General features: G+C 35.4%; 2 protein-coding genes across 2 annotated transcripts; both read right to left on the bottom strand.

The window, feature by feature from the left end:
* Positions 1-433: 433 nt before the first annotated feature.
* Positions 434-4,957, bottom strand: LOC109171654 (protein decapping 5-like). The gene is made up of 8 exons (XM_019320726.1): positions 4,635-4,957; positions 3,755-3,855; positions 3,025-3,096; positions 1,924-2,955; positions 1,523-1,588; positions 1,148-1,348; positions 928-1,038; positions 434-850 (listed from the first exon to the last, which is right to left on the bottom strand). Exons 1-8 carry the CDS (start codon positions 4,789-4,791, stop codon positions 704-706), a joined length of 1,887 nt encoding a protein of 628 aa, XP_019176271.1. The 5' UTR covers positions 4,792-4,957; the 3' UTR covers positions 434-703.
* Positions 4,958-7,036: 2,079 nt separating this feature from the next.
* On the bottom strand, positions 7,037-9,500 carry LOC109172155. Its single transcript, XM_019321307.1, has 3 exons — positions 7,479-9,500; positions 7,278-7,403; positions 7,037-7,207 (listed from the first exon to the last, which is right to left on the bottom strand). The coding sequence occupies exons 1-3, from the start codon at positions 9,498-9,500 to the stop codon at positions 7,037-7,039; spliced, it is 2,319 nt and encodes a 772-aa protein (XP_019176852.1).
* Between the last annotated feature and the right edge of the window lie 8,387 nt (positions 9,501-17,887).

Consider the following 17,887-nt stretch of genomic DNA (forward strand, 5'->3'; position numbering starts at 1 on the left):
GTGGTGCTGGGGTGATAGTGGTGGTGGCGGCAGTGGTGGCGGCGGCGACGATTGTGGTAGTGGCGTCGGCAATGGTGGTGGTGGCGACGGCGATGGTGATGGTTGCGGCGGCGGCAGCAACGGTGATGGTGGTGGTGGCGACGACAGTGGTGAAATAGGATAAATTTATATATAAGATAAAAAAAATAAGGTAAAAAAAAGGGATAAAAAAAAAAATAGATTCTAAAATCCATTCCTGAGCGTTCAGGGGGCCCTAGTAATAGCTATTACCTTATTTGAGGTAATAGGCAAATATTCCTAGTAATAGAAATGGTTACCAAACAAAGGAATAGGCCTATTACCGGAAATGCTATGCCATTCGCAGCCTATTCCATGAACCAAACTGGCCACAATTGACTTGATCAGAGGTTCGGATGGCTGAAGGACTATATACGACCAATCGCTTGATGAAAGCTTCATTGAGGGAAAGTAGAGAAATGAAAATATGGACTGTATACGGAACCACGTATCCCGACCATCCTCCCTACAACCTAGTTTTATTCCTCAGATTACAGAAAACTAAAATGCAAAAACAACAATGGAAATACTCTAAACATTGCAAATCCTCATGGGAGAAGAACACAACTATTGCTTTAAGCCAAACCTTTTTACCACGAGCATTGCTCTCGTACAAACTTATGCAAATATACCACATATACGCACTCTAGTCGGAAGACCCACGACCACGGCCTCTACCACCATAGCCATATCCTCTTCCGCCATATCCTCCATAATAACCTCGAGATCGGCCACCACGATAAGGGCCACGGCCACGACCACCCCTATATCTTGTGTACTCTCCTCCAAATGTCTGAAAAGTTAGAAATTATATTAACCTCGTTATTAAAAAGTCAGAAAAGCTGTAGATAAATGCACTGCTGCATGTACCTCGGCATCAATCTTCCTCTGCTCAGAAAACCTTGGCCTTACTTGATTTGATTGATTATCCAATGCATTAGAAGACAAGGAATCAAAAAAGTCATCCTTGTTATAAACAGGCTGCAAACCAATAGTTCGGTTAAGATATTTTGACAGTGACGTAGGGCACTAGCAACAAAGACAAAAGTGCCAGTTAGAAATGAGATAACACGATGGAAGAAGTGACCACCTTGACGTCAACCCTAGGATGGCCAGCATCTTCTTCTTCGTGATAATTATTTTCATCATTGCCATTTACATTCCCTTCATTGTCCCTTGAATCAGATTTAGAACTCTTGCCAAGATGACCCCAAACTTCATCTTTGTTAAATTTCTCATTCATTGCCATAAAATCAAACTCCTCCGTAAAATTTGTCACTGGTCTTGAAATCTATACAGAAAAGAAGAGGAATATAACTGATCATAAAAGACATACAATGATCTCCATAATTGAGATTAACAAAAATGGCCCACTTGCAACCAAAAGAATAAGACATAGGGAGGCATCACTTCACATTACTATTTGCTATAAGATTCATAGCTTTGATAGAGACAATATAATTACCCCAGTTCCTCTTCCTCCACGCCCTCTGTAGTTGTTGTGGCGCATCTGAAATGGAGCTCCATTTGGCTGGGGATAAAACAGGAAAACATAAAGATTAGTTCCTTTTGCATACAAATTAAACGGACTGAAAGCAACAAGTATGCCTGTATTAAATTATCACAAGTTTTAAAGACTGTTTCTGATCATAATGGAAAATGTTAAGAACACAAAATGACTCACCTTTAAAGCAGACTGCAACGACAAATTTACGGCATAAAGTATAACAAGACATTTGACATTGCAAAGTTAATAATAGTTCTAAAAGGCTCTTGACAACCAGGGTTTGAGTCATGTTATAAATTTTTAAAAAATGCATAAATAAAGCAAAACTATACATAAAATAAAATATTTTGGAGGAATACCCTTTGTGCATGAGTTTGTTGAGGTGTTGGCAATATTGGTGGCTGAGTTTCTGATTTAACAGCCGCTGATGGTTCTGATGATTGTGATGGTGACACTTGAACCACCTCAACATCCTTTTGAACTGTCTGTACTGATTGAGTTGGTAAGACAGTAGCAGGTCCAGATTGCAGTAGATGCCCTGGAGTTAATAATGATGGTGTGGATGTCTCCACAGGACCAGTATTCAATGCTCCAACAGCAATTTTAGATTGAGACGGACCTGGTAAAGGATTGGGTATATTAGTGATATGAGGTGCAACAGTAGTAGCACCAGGGTTTGTAGTAGGAGGTAATGCTGGCAAAGTGGAACTAAATGTTGCCGTGGAGACAGCAGTCAGTGAAGTCTTGTTTGACAAATTACTGGATACTGTTTCAGAACTAGGTGCCAAATGTTGCAGCGGCAGGACACTTGAAGGCAAAGCTGGAGCAGGTTGGAGGGGCAGCACATTTGAAAGCAAGGCTGGTGCAGGTTGGAGAGGTAGGGCACTTGAAGGCAAGGCCGGTGTAGGTTGAGGTGGCTGCGCACTAGAGGGCAAAGATGAAGCAGGTAAAGAAGATGAGGTTAGACTAGCAGTGTTTGGAATCAATGGAGGAGGGTATTCAGGCAAGTTTGACCCTGGTAGACTCAATCCTCCAGTTGGCATAGATGAGTTGAAAGGAGAATACTGCATCTGTGGCATGGAAGGAGGCATCGACAGTCCAGGTGGGGGTCGAAGCAGTGACTGTTGGGGCATTTGGGGTAGTCCATTTGGGGTACCATAAAACCCCGGCCAATACATTGGCATAGCAAGTCCACTACCACTTGCATTTTGGGGTGGATGTGATGGCCCCCAAGAGCCTAAATTCCCTCCAGGTTGATACAAAGGTAGAGCACCTTGAGATGCTGGTCCAGGATGTCCCAGTTGTGATGAATGAGAATTAGGATCCACCACCGGAGCACTGGAAACTGGAAGCAAGCTTGAAGATGTGGTAGGTGGACGAGGATAATGAGACTGCAGAAAGAAAATGAATTCTGTTAGAACAGACCTAATTAAATATATTAGATCTTTATCATTACTTGCCTGAATAATAGCTGGATCATTGTTTATTTGCGGTGTACTCTGAACAGGCGGAGAAGCCTTCACTTGTAAATCCTGCAAAAGAGTACTTTTCAAGCTTTAGTTGAGTTCAGCTTTTGATACAAAAATAATAATGATAAACACCAAGGCAATTATAAACTCAAAATAAACAACACTAGCAATAAATTTAAAATTCCTGTGTAATGACTATTGACTGAGCAAACAGATACAAGCAAACAGTATCCAATCCACAGTTGGAGCTGGTTTAACTCCTTTTTTACACATCTAAAATTCATGTCATAACATCTTCTCAGCATAAGCAACTCCCCACCCAAACCATGTCTTGCTAAGAATGTTGAATGCAGTGGATAACATTTTATTAACTTATGACAAATAGGAGCCAATTTGGTCACTTCAGAGTTCAGTAAAAAGGAAAGAAAACAGAGATTAGATCACTGAAGAAATAATGACACACCATTGCAGCCTTGCTTGGGGTTTTATATTTTCAACTCCAAGCCCAAGGAAAATTGGTAATGCGAATATTTTCTATCAATCATTGCTTCCTATCTCAAACACATTGTTTAAATGAAGATCAAAAGTTTAACACCCCCCCCCCCCCAAGTCCCACCCATTTAGGCATGAATGCATCAAATCAACAAAAGCATATCAGTGCAGTCAAGACAAGTAAAAGCAGCATAACACTCTAAATATTGAAATCAAACAAGAAGGCCACCTTGATATCACTTCCCCGAAATAGTATATATTCATAAACTTTGTCACTTGCAAGAACTTGAGGACCATCTTTTTTCCTCCCTTCTGTTCCAAATGATCTAACTGTCATGACAAAATGAGCACAACAATGAGCTTATACGAATACTAACACAATTTAATTTTTGAAAATATTGTGAATGAAGACTCAGCCCACAACAATAATCATTCTGTTGTTCAATCATAATATACTATTCCTGATTAGATAGAAAAAAAATCAGCAATTTGTATGGGCATGCAATATGTGCACCTATAATCTATATGGCATCATTCCCACATTGCTTAAGACTTTAAAATAATATGAACATAATGCAGTCTCAGACTATATTATCAAGATTTTCAGGTGCAGCAGCACAGAACTAATCTATCATCCGAATGTTAGGTATAGGAAAAGGACTAACAATTTGACAACCAAAACAAGGTAACCAAAGGTCAAGCTCCAATGGTATATGCTTATAGCAGATGGAGGCAACAACAGTAAACACCAGTATCTACTCCATGAAGTGCCAATTACCTCCTACTATTGGATAGGTTTACACAGTGATAAACTTAACGAACATTTGTTCTGACACAGTCAAGTAAATGTTTACAAATAACAAACCCATTGCATAAATTTCTTAGGATTCCTTCCATTTCTTCCAACAACAAAAAAAAATCGCTAAATAACTTTTTACTTTTTTTATCTGAAAGGAACAAAGCACAAAGGTTTAGATGTTAATAAAACACAGAAAAGGCATATAAACAAACTCACAGGAAATTTTCAAAATTTAATCATACTAAAAAAAATAAAAAATAAAACAAATATTTAAAGAATCAAATGATTTTAATTCGGGAGAGAAATTCACCGTTGCGTAGGCCGATACTGGACTCATCGGTGTTGATGTTGTACAGAACACCTTCGTATCTGATCTCGCTCTTCGACGTCAAGCTAATCAGACTGCCAATGTAGGAATCGGGCGATGCACCAGATCTAGGCGCCGATGAAGAACTCTCTGCCGCCATGCTCGGCCACTGAAATCATCCACCGCGAGAAAGAGATGACTCTACAATTTGACTGTGTTTGAAGATGGAGATTGGGGGAGAAGACCGGAGGAGACGGGGGATTGAAGAAAATTAGATTTAGGGTTTCGGTTTCGCCAAATTAAGGGGGCGTGTTCGTAATTATCGACATCTCAATGGTTGAAAGGGAAATTTTGGGGGATTGTACATTGTGCAAGAGGAGTTGTTCCATTTCAGGCAATAAAGGGGATTTAATCAGCCTAGCCACGTAGGACTGTCAACTGTGTATGTTTGACACTTTGACTTGGATAGCGGAATGGTCTTTTCATTTTTTTTGTGTATGTTACAAATTCTGTATATTGATATAATTTGTAATAAATTATATTAGATAACGTAAAATTGGTGTAAAAATGGTCAATATAATTTGTTACTATAAACATTATTAAAAAAAATATTTTGTCACTCTTTCTACTTTTACTCAGCACAAATGGAATTAGTATGTGATTCTAGTTGACTCGTCAAAAAAATATGTGATCAGACAAACAATTAAAATGTACAAAATTATTATTTTTGGGCGTGTATTTATTTGATGTATTGAATTTTAATCTAGGTACTAATTCTTTTTTTTTTTTTGCAAGATCTCAAATAAGTTATAATTAAGGTTTAAAATAAGTTATACAAAATCGTAAATTATATCGTGGACCCTAGCTCAAAACTATGTCATTAACAGCCCCTACTAGTGCATCATGTTTAATAACATTATCATGTACTATGTTCATAATATTTGTTCTACATGTTCATAAACCTAAAACTAAATATGCAAAAACACTAGATTGCAAGTACATCATATCTATTTACATCCACTCTAAAGTAGGGAAAATCAACGATTTGGTCCCTCAATTGTTAGCGAAATATCAATGTAGTTCCTTAATCGCTAAATCATCGATTTAGTCCCTGGAAATAACTGTTTTTAGTCGATTTGCCCCCTCCGACCGTTCCCCGTTGAGAATCCGGCGAATGCTCCGATTTGGCATGGGTAAGTTTGTCATTTCACATTTTGGTCCTATTCTTTTTGCCCTATTTAATTGGTTTAGTCTTCTTCTTCTTCAACGATACAAGAGATTGAACAGAGAGCAGGTTTGAAGAGATTGAACAGAGAGCAGATTTGAAGAGATTGAACAGAGAGCAGATTTGAAGAGATTGAAGACTCCAAGCAACGAATAAGAAACATAATGTCTTGCAACAACAGTTCTTCAACGGAATTCATGGCGGATGTGCGATGTAGGTGCGGATATTTGGCTCCAATGAAGATGTCATGGAGTTATGCTAACCCAGGGAAGAGATTTAGGGCATGTCCAAGATACGGAGTAAGTGTTAAATTTTGTAAATTTTGGGAATATTTGACAGTGTGAGTTCTGCTCTGCTCAGGGAAATGAGAGTTGCAGGTATTTTGAATGGATGGACTATGATGTCTCCGATCGTGTAGCAAATGTCATTAGAGGATTGTTGAAGAGGGCAGACAAGTATGAGAAGGAAATTGACAAGCTGCACTTGACAATTGAGAAAAAGGATCATGAATTTAATAAGAAGATTTGGGAGTCCAATTTTAAGTTTTTGTATGGATTTGGAATTGGTTTTGTATTTGCACTGTTTGTTATGAATACATGGATGAAATCTGATGTAGCAAATGTAGGGTTATTGCAGCTTAAGTAGTACTGTAATATGATTTGGGAGTCCAATTGTGTAGTTTGTTTTCCAGTGGATGGTGTAATGAATTGGCTTGTGATGGTTAATGATAAGTGGATGGTTATCTTCCTTTTGACAGTGGATGGTTAGCTTCATTTTGGCAGTGGATGGTTAGATTCATTTTGACAGTGTGTGTATATAATCAAGACAACTTACACAAAACCTGCTCCAATATTGGCATTAACTAATTCACATAACCAACTTACACAAAACCTGCTCCACAAAAACTGCTCCAATCAAGACAGTTCACATAACTAATTAACATAACCAATTCACATAAACTGCTCCAATATTGGCATTAACAGAACCAATTCTTGAATGTTACAAAGTAGTATTACTACATGGTCACCATCTTATCAACTTACTACATGGCATTAACCAATTCACCAATTCACCATCTTACAAAAAAGTTTGCAAACTTACACCAAGTTCACCAATTCACAATTACATTTAAGCTTACAAAATACTCCTACAAAATAGTTTCCCAACCTACACAGAAAGATCACTTTTTCTTCATGCCTTTAAGTCCTCCAACAGTTACATATTTCTTCCTTCTAGTGGTAATCCCATGATCTACAGCTTGAGATGATATGTGTGAAGAGATAAAGTTCGACATGCTTGGGATCACATTTTTTCCTTCAATGGCTTGTGATGGTTGGGATGTCATTGCTTCCTGAAAATATGGGCACAAAAAATTATAAATAACAAATTATATGCACTGCCAAGTGTTAAAGTTTACTTACCATTTCATTTAGCACAAAATCTGGGACTTGTGTCTCAACCACCACATCATGGCATTCCTCTTGATGGAAATGATGTTCAGGTTCCTGCAGCTCTTCATTTACTTCATCTACCACTGGTTCTTGTACCTGCCATTAATAAAACAAGTTAACAAAACCATCATGCCACACAAACCAGTTAACAATAACCAGACATCCACTTACCTGTTTGCCTTTTGTCTTGCAAGTAGTCCTATTATGACCTCTCATGTCACACAACCTACACTTTTTAACTTCACCTTGTTTAGTAGATTTTGTTTGATCTGGCTTTTCCACAATTGGATCTATCTTTCTCTTCTTCTTTGGTGGGATTGGGGGTGGTTCACTAGTTTTGTGCCATAATTCTGGGGCTCGGATAGGCAATATTGCAGGGCCATATGCTCTCATGTACTGCTCCACTGTATAACATTGATGGACATAATCTTCTGGAATATCACCCTTTTTCCTTATAGCTACAATGGCATGTGTACAAGGTATGCCAGTGAGGTCCCATCTCCTGCAACTACACTGCCTAGCACCTAGATCAATCTTGAAAGGCTTGAAATTGTCATCATCAACTTGGTAAATATCACCAACAGATTTATATGCATTGAATCTACAACATCTGTCTTTTCCTTCTTCTAGGATTTTCTGAATTTTTGGACAGACCTTGAAGGGATGACAACTCATTTTGTCCCTATTCTTTTGCATCTTAATCATCAAATATAACCTTATCTTCTCAACCATTGTTTGTATTGGCTTATCCCTGAAATTTAGAATGCAACTGTTCCAAGATTCACAAAGATTATTAAGTAGCAAATCTGACTTTGGGAATGTGCTGAAAAATGCCCTAGAGTAGTGTTTCGGATCCCTTGCACTTAACCATTCAAAAGCCTTAGGATTCTCCAACTTTAGCTCCTCCATCTTTGCATGAAAATCTGCCTCAGTAGTAGCCTTACAAACTGCCCAGAAGTGCATTTTGAGGGTATGACCTGTAAACCCATCCTTCATAAAATTGGCATGTAGATGCCTAGCACAAAACCTATGTTCAAGCCCTGGAAATAGTTCCTCCACAGCAGGTATTAAGCCCTTCTGTTTATCAGAAATGATTGTCCAAGCACCAGGATTATTTGAGATGTTTAAGTCACTGTCCAATAAATCCAAAAACCATGACCATGTCTCCTTCAACTCACCCTCAACAATAGCAAATGCTACTGGAAAAAGGCTATTATCACCATCTATTGTTGAGGGTGAGTTGAAGGAGACATGGTCATGGTTTTTGGATTTACCATCTAAAGCTATAGCACTCAGTAGTTGCCCTCCTTTTTTAGGACCCTTTAGGTGGCAGCCATCAACCCCAATAATGGGTCTACACCCCCTAACAAACCCTTCCTTGCAAGCTGCAAAGCAAATGTACATCCTAACAAATCTAGGCCTTCCATTCACACTAAATTCAGTGTCTAATTTCATTTTGACAGTGCTTCCAGGGTTGCTTCTTCTTAGTTCTTCACAATAGTCATTCAGTAACTTGAATTGTTCTAAGTCTTGTCCATCTATTTGCTTTAAAGCTTTCTTTTTTGCCAAATATGCTTGGTTTCTAGTTAGCTGGCAGTTGAATTTAGACTTCACATGCTCCTGAAATGGTCCTCTACCCCATTCTGTATTCACTCTGAAATCTTCCTTGAAGAATTTTGCTAAAAAACCAGAAGTTACAACCTTGTTTTCATCTTGATTCCCACATGTGTCAACAGAATTGTAAGTCTTGATAGTAAATGGAGAACCTGGATTGCTTTTTGAACCAAAAATATACCAGTTGCAGACATGTTGGTGTCTACACACTACCCTAACTCTTCTCCCCTCATTCTTCTTAAACATAACATCTTTCTGCCTCAGACTTTCATGGTATTGAACTGCCCACTTGAATTCTTTAGCAGAATTAAACACCATTCCAAGCAGAAATTTAAACCCTTCCTTTTTTAAATTTCTCTCTTCAAACACATTTAATGGACCATGAACTTGCCCCTCTGAATCTGAATCACACAAACTCCTTAGTACTTGTTCAGAAAATTCACATTCAATCTCCACAAAATCCTCAACCACATTCTGTTTTGAACTAGTAGCAGTGTCCCTAAGATTGTTTGCAATATCAGGTTGTCCTTCATCATGTAATTCAACTTCATCACCTGCTTCAACTTCATCACTTTCCATACTAACTTCTTCATCATGCAATAACACATCATCTCCTAGTTCCTAGAGATTTCTACATCATCTTCCCATTGATTTTCATGCAAATGTTCTACATATATGTACACCTCTTTGTTCACTGGAATTTCAGTAATCAATCCTAGGAATCAGCATCACTATTTATCCTTAAAACTGTAGGTTTTCTTATGTTGACAGCCTTATACCAAAATTGGACTTTTTTGTCACAAAACCTAAGCATTCTGACCAACCATCTCAAATCTAGAATAGCACCAAAATCACAATTAAAATGGTCAAAATACTCCATTATCTCATTTTTATAACTAAACCTAGGTTTCAAAATCAAATCCCCACCAAGATGCAGTTTTACTGTAAAAACAGATTCTTCCTCACCATCATCTAGATAAAATAAAGAGATAATAATCAAAAAAAAGTATTAAAAAAAAAAATTATACTAGTAGACAAAAAACAGTTAAGTGCAGACAAAAATAACACAATTGGTAGACAAAAACACAACCACATGGTCCCCATACTCTAAAGCTTATACAACTAGCACATGGTCCCCACCCCCAAAAATCAAAACTGCACTACTTTATAACATCTAAGTAACAAAAGCAAAACTGCACTGCTTTATACTACCAAATCATGGTCCCCACCCCCATCAGTGCTTTCTTCTACAAAGTAACAATAGCAATAAAAAATACAACCAAACACAGACATTAATGCACTGTTGTCTACCTCAAAGTAACAACACCAATAAAAAAAAACAACCAAACACATATATTTATGCACTGCTGTCTACCTCAAAGTAACAACACCAATAAAAAAAAACAACCAAACACATATATTTATGCACTGTTGTCTGTCTACCTCAGTACGAATCAAAAACACCAATAAAAAACACCAATATAAATCATTAATGTACTGCTGTCTACCTCAAATAAAGCACGAATCAACATAAATACTCATTTCAAGGTTCTATGTCTATCAAAAACATATTATCCCAAAAAAACCCTAAATTTTGACAAAAAACTTACAATTAGGCGTAGTAGCAAACCCATTGATCCTCCGACTTGTCATACTGTCGCTCCAATGCCTACGATTTTGCTCCAATCAGTACGATTTTACTCCAATTTGGTGGATTTTGGTAGGGAAAAGGTTTAGGGCTTTCTCTAAAATGTAAGGGTTTTTCGACACTTAACCAAAAAAGGCGGAGAACGATGTAAGAATAGGACCAAAATGTGAAATGACAAACTTACCCATGCCAAATCGGAGCATTCGCCGGATTCTCAACGGGGAACTGTCGGAGGGGGCAAATCGACTAAAAACAGTTATTTCCAAGGACTAAATCGATGATTTAGCGATTAAGGGACTACATTGATATTTCGCTAACAATTGAGGGACCAAATCGTTGATTTTCCCCTCTAAAGTATGCTCATAATATTCATTCTATATGTTCATAAATACAAAGGTTAATGTACATAAATATATACACTGCAGATGCATCATGCTTGATAACATTCATCATCTACTATGTTCATAATATTTGTTCTATATAACCAGTTAATCATAAATCTAAACCTTAATACACATAAATGCTAAACTGCATATATACATCATATATGTTCATAAAAATAAAGTCCAATGTAGATAAATATGACACTACATGTGTATTATGACTGTAGTGTGTGAATGAAGGTTAACCATGCTATGTTAAAACATTATCGTATTGAACTAGGCTTCACCTACTTTACAAGGTGGACCTTGGTCTACAAATTACAATTGATGCAAAACATAACCTTAGTATAATTATACTATTTTTTAAAATGGTGAAATTGGAAAAATAAAAATAATATATATATATATATATATATATATATATATATATATATATATACACACACACACACACACTTAGCAAATAATTCAATTTGAAGGTACCAAAGTTGGCCTTTGTTCCATAGCATGGGCTATCTACAACTAGCCAATTCAAAATTATGAGATACAAAGATGCAGTCATCGATTCTTCCGGGAGTTTTGAGCAAACATATTAATGACGAAGAATGCTTTTTTGTTATGCTACTAATACTTGTATTTGCTCTGATGTTCTGCCCTAGCCCGCATACTGATTGTAACGATTAACCTATTTATCATTCATGATAAATAATAAATAAAAAGAAAGTCATTCCATTTCGACAAAAGACCACACCTAATTTTGTTCGCTATCCCGATTATAATTTTCCTACCCCAAAGAAAAAAGTACTTCCCTTTTGGGTCGTTTGCAGGCAAGGAGAGATTTGAACCACGAACATCGTGGTTCGTAGCCAATGGCGCACCATGGAACAACACACATCATATTACATTTGATTCAAATACAAAAATTAGTATCGAATACTTACTAATCATAATACTTTTAAATAAAAATAATTTACTTGTTTGATTTGATAGTAAATTATAACATAAATCTTTACCAATAAAACAAATAATAATAATAATCATACAAAAGAGGCCTACCATATACTGTGTGGTCTTATGGCATCAATATTGTTTTCGATAAGAAATGTTTCAGATGTTTTGTTGAAAGCTAAGTGACAAGTTTATAATGAGTTTACTAATCTAGGTGAAAAGTATTTCAAGAGTTATGAAATGAAGTTATATAAAGTATTAATTTATAAGTTTTCCTTTTATACATAACTAGTATTTGCACCCGTGCGATGCACGGAATGAATTTGTTATAAAATTTTAAAAATATTTATATCAATATACAATTGTATAAATTATAAAATCGAATATTATATAATATAATTGAAGAATTGAGTTGCACCGATTATGTTTTCTGATGTTATCAATGCTTGAATTCGAATAAATAATTGCCCAATTAATAGCTAACGTGTAGACACTAAAAAAAATACGAAAATAGCGACGGACGAATTCCGTCGCTAAATAGTGAAAATCCGTCGCTAAAGTGTTTAGCGACGGATTTTGTCCGTCACAAAAACCCTCGTCGCTAGAATTTAGCGACACAAAACTTTTCCGTCGCTAACTTTAGCGACGGATTTTTCCGTCACAAACAAAATAAATACGTCGTTAAATTTCTTCCGACGATGGATTCGGAGACAAAATTTGTGAGCGAATAACGACAGAATAGTTCGTCGCTATAATTAGCGACGAAAATTCCGTCGCTAAGCAACAAAATATCTGTCATTAATTTACGATTTCAACGATTCGACGACGAGATTTGCAACGGTATAGCTACGGATTTTCCGCCGCTAAAGACAGCGACGAACAAGTCCGTCGCTAGGGTCCGGAAATTATCCTCGCTATTTCTTTTATTATTTGATTGGATCTCATTTAGCTACAACTTAGTGACAGATATATTCGTCGCTATATTTAACTACGAAATTTTTCATCGCTATACCGTTACCTTACTACCATATTTATTCGTCACTAAATTCTAAAAATTAATAAAATATCAAATGTACCTGCTAATTAATATCAAAAACCTGCATTAAGCCTATAATATAATACTTCAATAATATAATTATAAAATATATTATATTAAAGCATTCAAAGTCAATAACAATAACAAAAGTATAACAGTATAATGTTACATCATTAGGAACTAGTACCAAATATATTAATAAACATAAACTAATCATCTCCTAAATTTTCGTCATTTGAATTAGCTAAATGTTGAGCTTGAGTAATTAGAGCGAGTAGCATGCCATTGCGACACAACTCATCCATCAAACTTGCAATTGAGCCTGAATTTGAGCTTGCATTTGAGTTTGCATTTGAGCCTGCATTTGAGTTCTTTCAGCATGTAGTTTAGCTTCCATCTGAGCCTCCATCTCAACTCTCATGCATGGTCTCTAACTGTTGGTTCACCATCTCCTTTCATAACAGATCAAAACAGATTAAATAAGTTCAGAAACTGACATTCTTCTACCAAAGCTGTTTTCAGCTTATTTTAATCAACTCCTTAAATTGATTTATGGAAATGATTTTAGACAACTTTAATTTTCAAAATCTCATAAGCCATTGATGTGGGATATTTAATCTATGGCATGGAGAATAATCTGTTGTTTTATTGTTACAATTGTATTTTATTTATTTAGAGTTACTTATCCAACTAGTTAGAATACTTAACAAGCAAATAATTTAGTAAGTATGAGTTAATCCTACCAAGATTAGGGTTAACTTTTCTCATTGAATTTGTAATATTCTTAAAGTGATTCCCTGCCATTCAGGTCCACTACATAGAGCCATAGACCATAGTGGGTCTGCATCATCTTATTTAACTATAGCCAAAAGAATTTCCAAGCTGTAGGGAGTTTCATCTCTAAACTGATGCATCATCATTTTGAAAGCAGCAAACATGTTTTCTACTTTTTAAAACCCAACAAAGTTCACTCAGCTGCAAACACATTCCTTAGCATCCTTATAGTTATCTATAATGTTAAGTTCGCCAAAATATCAACCAGTGTGAACACTAGTTTGTTTTCTTGGATAGGTATATCTTGCTAAGAATATGCAGACATTGTATTCAACAGTACAAAATGGAAGGAAAGGAAGTCTTCAATTACCAAATAAATAGATAATCTATATTTATAACATGCATATCTATCACTTCCAGAAAGTCACAGTACCCACATCATACACAAGAGTTGGACAACTTCTGTCCATGTCAAACTTCAAGATGATAAAATAATTAAAAATTAATATGAAACCTCACTACCTCAGGCACTTCAACTTATAATGCACAATTTCAAATACATTAAATATGTAGTGTCAAATCATTTCTAAACTCATTATCCTGAATGTTGAGAGAGATGAGAGATCTGAGTTACGTTGTTGAATAATTTATGGAGTAGAGCAGAGAAAAGATATGTCAACTTCTGAACTTCAACTACTCTCAGATGAGATGAGAGTTATTGAGAGAGCAGAGACGAAATGAGTATCGCAGAGAGCTTTTGGCTTTATACCTATCTTTTATATACTTTATGTCACTTTTAATTAGTTGTTGTAACAACCACCTTTTGAGCAGCAAAATAGTCATTGAGACAACAAAATTTAACATTATTATTGAATTGAACACCGGATAATGCATATCTGCAGATTTCTGAATATGTTTTTAAAAAAAATACTGAATTGAACAGTGGATTGTTACAACTTAGCCATGGTTTCATTGGAGCAGAAAAACATCATAGCACACACAGCTGAATTGTTAGATCATATGTAAACCAAAAATGCAACACATTATATATTAATGCACCAGTAGCCTAGCTCAGCTCTCTATTTGTTTTCTCCCAAAAGCGAGATGATGAACATCTTTCTTCAATCTGCTGGATTGGACTGGCTCAGCAATGAACTCATGAAAGCAACAGAGAACTTATCCAGAAATGATCATGGCCTTTCTTATAAACTTGTCCATTTTGACCACACAGATTAGAAGAGTATATTGAGATCCTAATTCCTAAGTACTAGTTACTTTCTTACGGAATTCTAAATATCTCCTTACATTTAACGCTCTAAATGTCTAATTCTAAAGATCTAAGAAAATTCTAAATGTCTAATTATACTACATAATTATCCTCATATGACTGTCAAAATTATACTACACTTACAATTGAATATTTAGCCAAAAAAACCACAGACAAGCAAGAGATGTAACATTCTCTTCACATGATTTTAACACAATCATAAATAGCACAATGGCTCATTTTCCACACCATATTTTGTAACCAGAATTCAGATAACAATCAAAACTTCAAATCCAGACACAATAAAATCTGACAGTAACACAATATGACAGTAACCAGAATTCAATTCAATTGCAATGCCTAAAATATGACACAATAAAATCTTATCAAACCATAAGACAAATTGTCAATACCAGGCTCAATATTTGACTGTTAATGCACAAAATACTTTACACTCAAATATTGAGAAGCCATAAAGAAATACATACCTGAGAAGCAGATCGAGTAGGTGGCAGGGGAAGCGACTGTTGACGGAGAAGCAGCGCCGTCGGCGGTGGGCGGGGGGAGGAAACTAACGGCGGTGGTTGTCTGAGCGATTGGCGGTGAGCAATGCGCGGTGTGCGTCTGAGAGATTGGCGGTTTTTAGGCAGCGAGCTCAGGGTCGTCTAAGCGATGGGTGGTGGGAAGAAACTAACGGCAGTAGACGGTGGGCGGTGGGCAATGGGCGGTAGGTGGTAGGCGATGAGCGGTGGCGGTATGCGATGGGCGGTGGGCGTCTCAGTGATGAGCGGAGAAGTCTGAGTGTTTTGTGAATTTGTTAGCAAGAGGTAGGGTTTTGAAAGATGGGTGGACAATCTATTGCCAAATCTAGCTACGGATATGAAAATCCGTCGTTAACGTTAAATTATAATTAATCCCGCCTCTAAATTTAGCAACGGATTAAAATCCGTCGATAGTTAATATATTTTAAAATGCGATAAGTAACCTTAGCGACGGAACTAAAATTTCGTCGTTAAAATATTTTACAAAATTCCCGCTTCATAAATATAGTAACGGATGTACAAATCCGTCGCTAGACTAGCGACGGAATTGTATATCCGTCGCTACAATGTAAACAAAACCACAGTTTTGTTGTAATATCTATATCCGTCGCTAGGTTATAGCAATTAAAACAATGAAGTAAGTCCGCGAAAATTCCGTCGCTAATCTGTCTCTAATTTTCGCACCAAAGTTTACCGCTAAAATTAGCTACGTATTTAACGACGGAACAATTTCGTCGCAACATCCGTCTCTAAGCCGTCGCTAATCCGTCGCTAGATTTTCATTTAACAAAAAAATTGAAATCTGTCACTAATTTCTCGCTATTTCGTCTCTAAATTAGCAACGAAACATGTCCATCGCTAAAGCCGTCGCTATATTCGCGTTTTTTTGTAGTGAGATATACGCATTCGGTGTCGCAACTTTAGAGATTTTATATATCAGTGTTTGTAATTTGTATTAATTGGGCTAATTAGCTCGTTGTCTAGCAACTCAGTTATATAAATTATTTATACGGAAGATATATTTTCTATGTAGATCAGTTATATAGCAATTTTGTCATTTTTGTATATAAAAAAAAAAACATAATATCAATGGCTTAAATTATACATTATTGAAAATCTCTTTATAGCTAGACGACATTGGTAGTAGTAACGGAATTTTATCCAGCATCGTATAAAGTTAAAACTATCAGACTATCAGGATGGGTGACTCGGAAAAAAGTAACATACAATTAACCGTGATTAAAGACTGATTTTTTCAGTAATAACTCAAATATTATATAGTGCAATTAAAGATATGGTTTCGCCCGTGAATTTGTTGTAATATATTAAGAATATCTTGATTGATATATAATTATTTAAATTAGAACATTAAATATTATATAGTGCAATTGAAGATATAGTTTGGATTGTTTATATGTTTTGATGTTATCGTTGCTTGAATTTAAACAAATAATTGCTCAAATTAATAGCTAATGTGTAGATACACGCATGAAGTGTTGTAACTTTGAAGCTTTTATTTATCATTGTTTAGTATTTTTATAAATTAGGCAAACGTGCTCATTCTTTAGCAACTCAGTTATAGGAATGAATTGCTATCCTAATTCATTTGTATGAATTTTTTTTTTTCTAAATTGCTTTAAATTTTTTTTTTTTTTGTGTAGATATATAGCAATTTTGTCATTAAAAAAATATAATATCACCAATTGTATTTACACATTATTAAAACCTCATATTGTAGACGACATTGGTAGTAGCAACATAATTTTGTCCGTCATCGTCTATAGGTAACATCTTCAGTCCATTAGAATGGGTGACTCGGGTGAAAATATATCATCGTAAAATATTAGTCAATTAGTAATATTATATTCATTTTCAACCAATTATTCTTTTTATTTTCCGTCAATTAATCAATTAGAATATCATATGCAATGGTATTTTTACCTAATTTCAGTTTTATTTTTAATTGGTGATGTAGAATATTATTATTGAAATATTTCCGTTCCATTTTTAATTTACCTTTACTATTGTTTAAAATATGTCTTTACTATTGATGATGTAGAATATTATTATTGAAATATTATCTTTTCATTTTTAATTTACTTTTACTTGATGATGTAGAATATTATTATTGAAATATTTTCGTTCTATTTTTAATTTCCGCTCTTTTGTTTTAAATTTTGAAAGAGTTATTGTGATATAATTGGTTCACATATTTCAATTATTTATTTTTTCTTTAATTATTATAAACAGAAATGATATTGTACTAATTAATTTATGATATTTATCAAATTTTATTTTTTAAAAATATAAGATTTACACATGTTATGAGGGGTTAAAAAAATATTTTAAAATGATTTTTTATTAGTAT

Source organism: Ipomoea nil, unplaced genomic scaffold (assembly GCF_001879475.1).
Source record: "Ipomoea nil cultivar Tokyo-kokei standard unplaced genomic scaffold, Asagao_1.1 scaffold0143, whole genome shotgun sequence".
Classification (NCBI taxonomy): Eukaryota; Viridiplantae; Streptophyta; class Magnoliopsida; order Solanales; family Convolvulaceae; genus Ipomoea; species Ipomoea nil.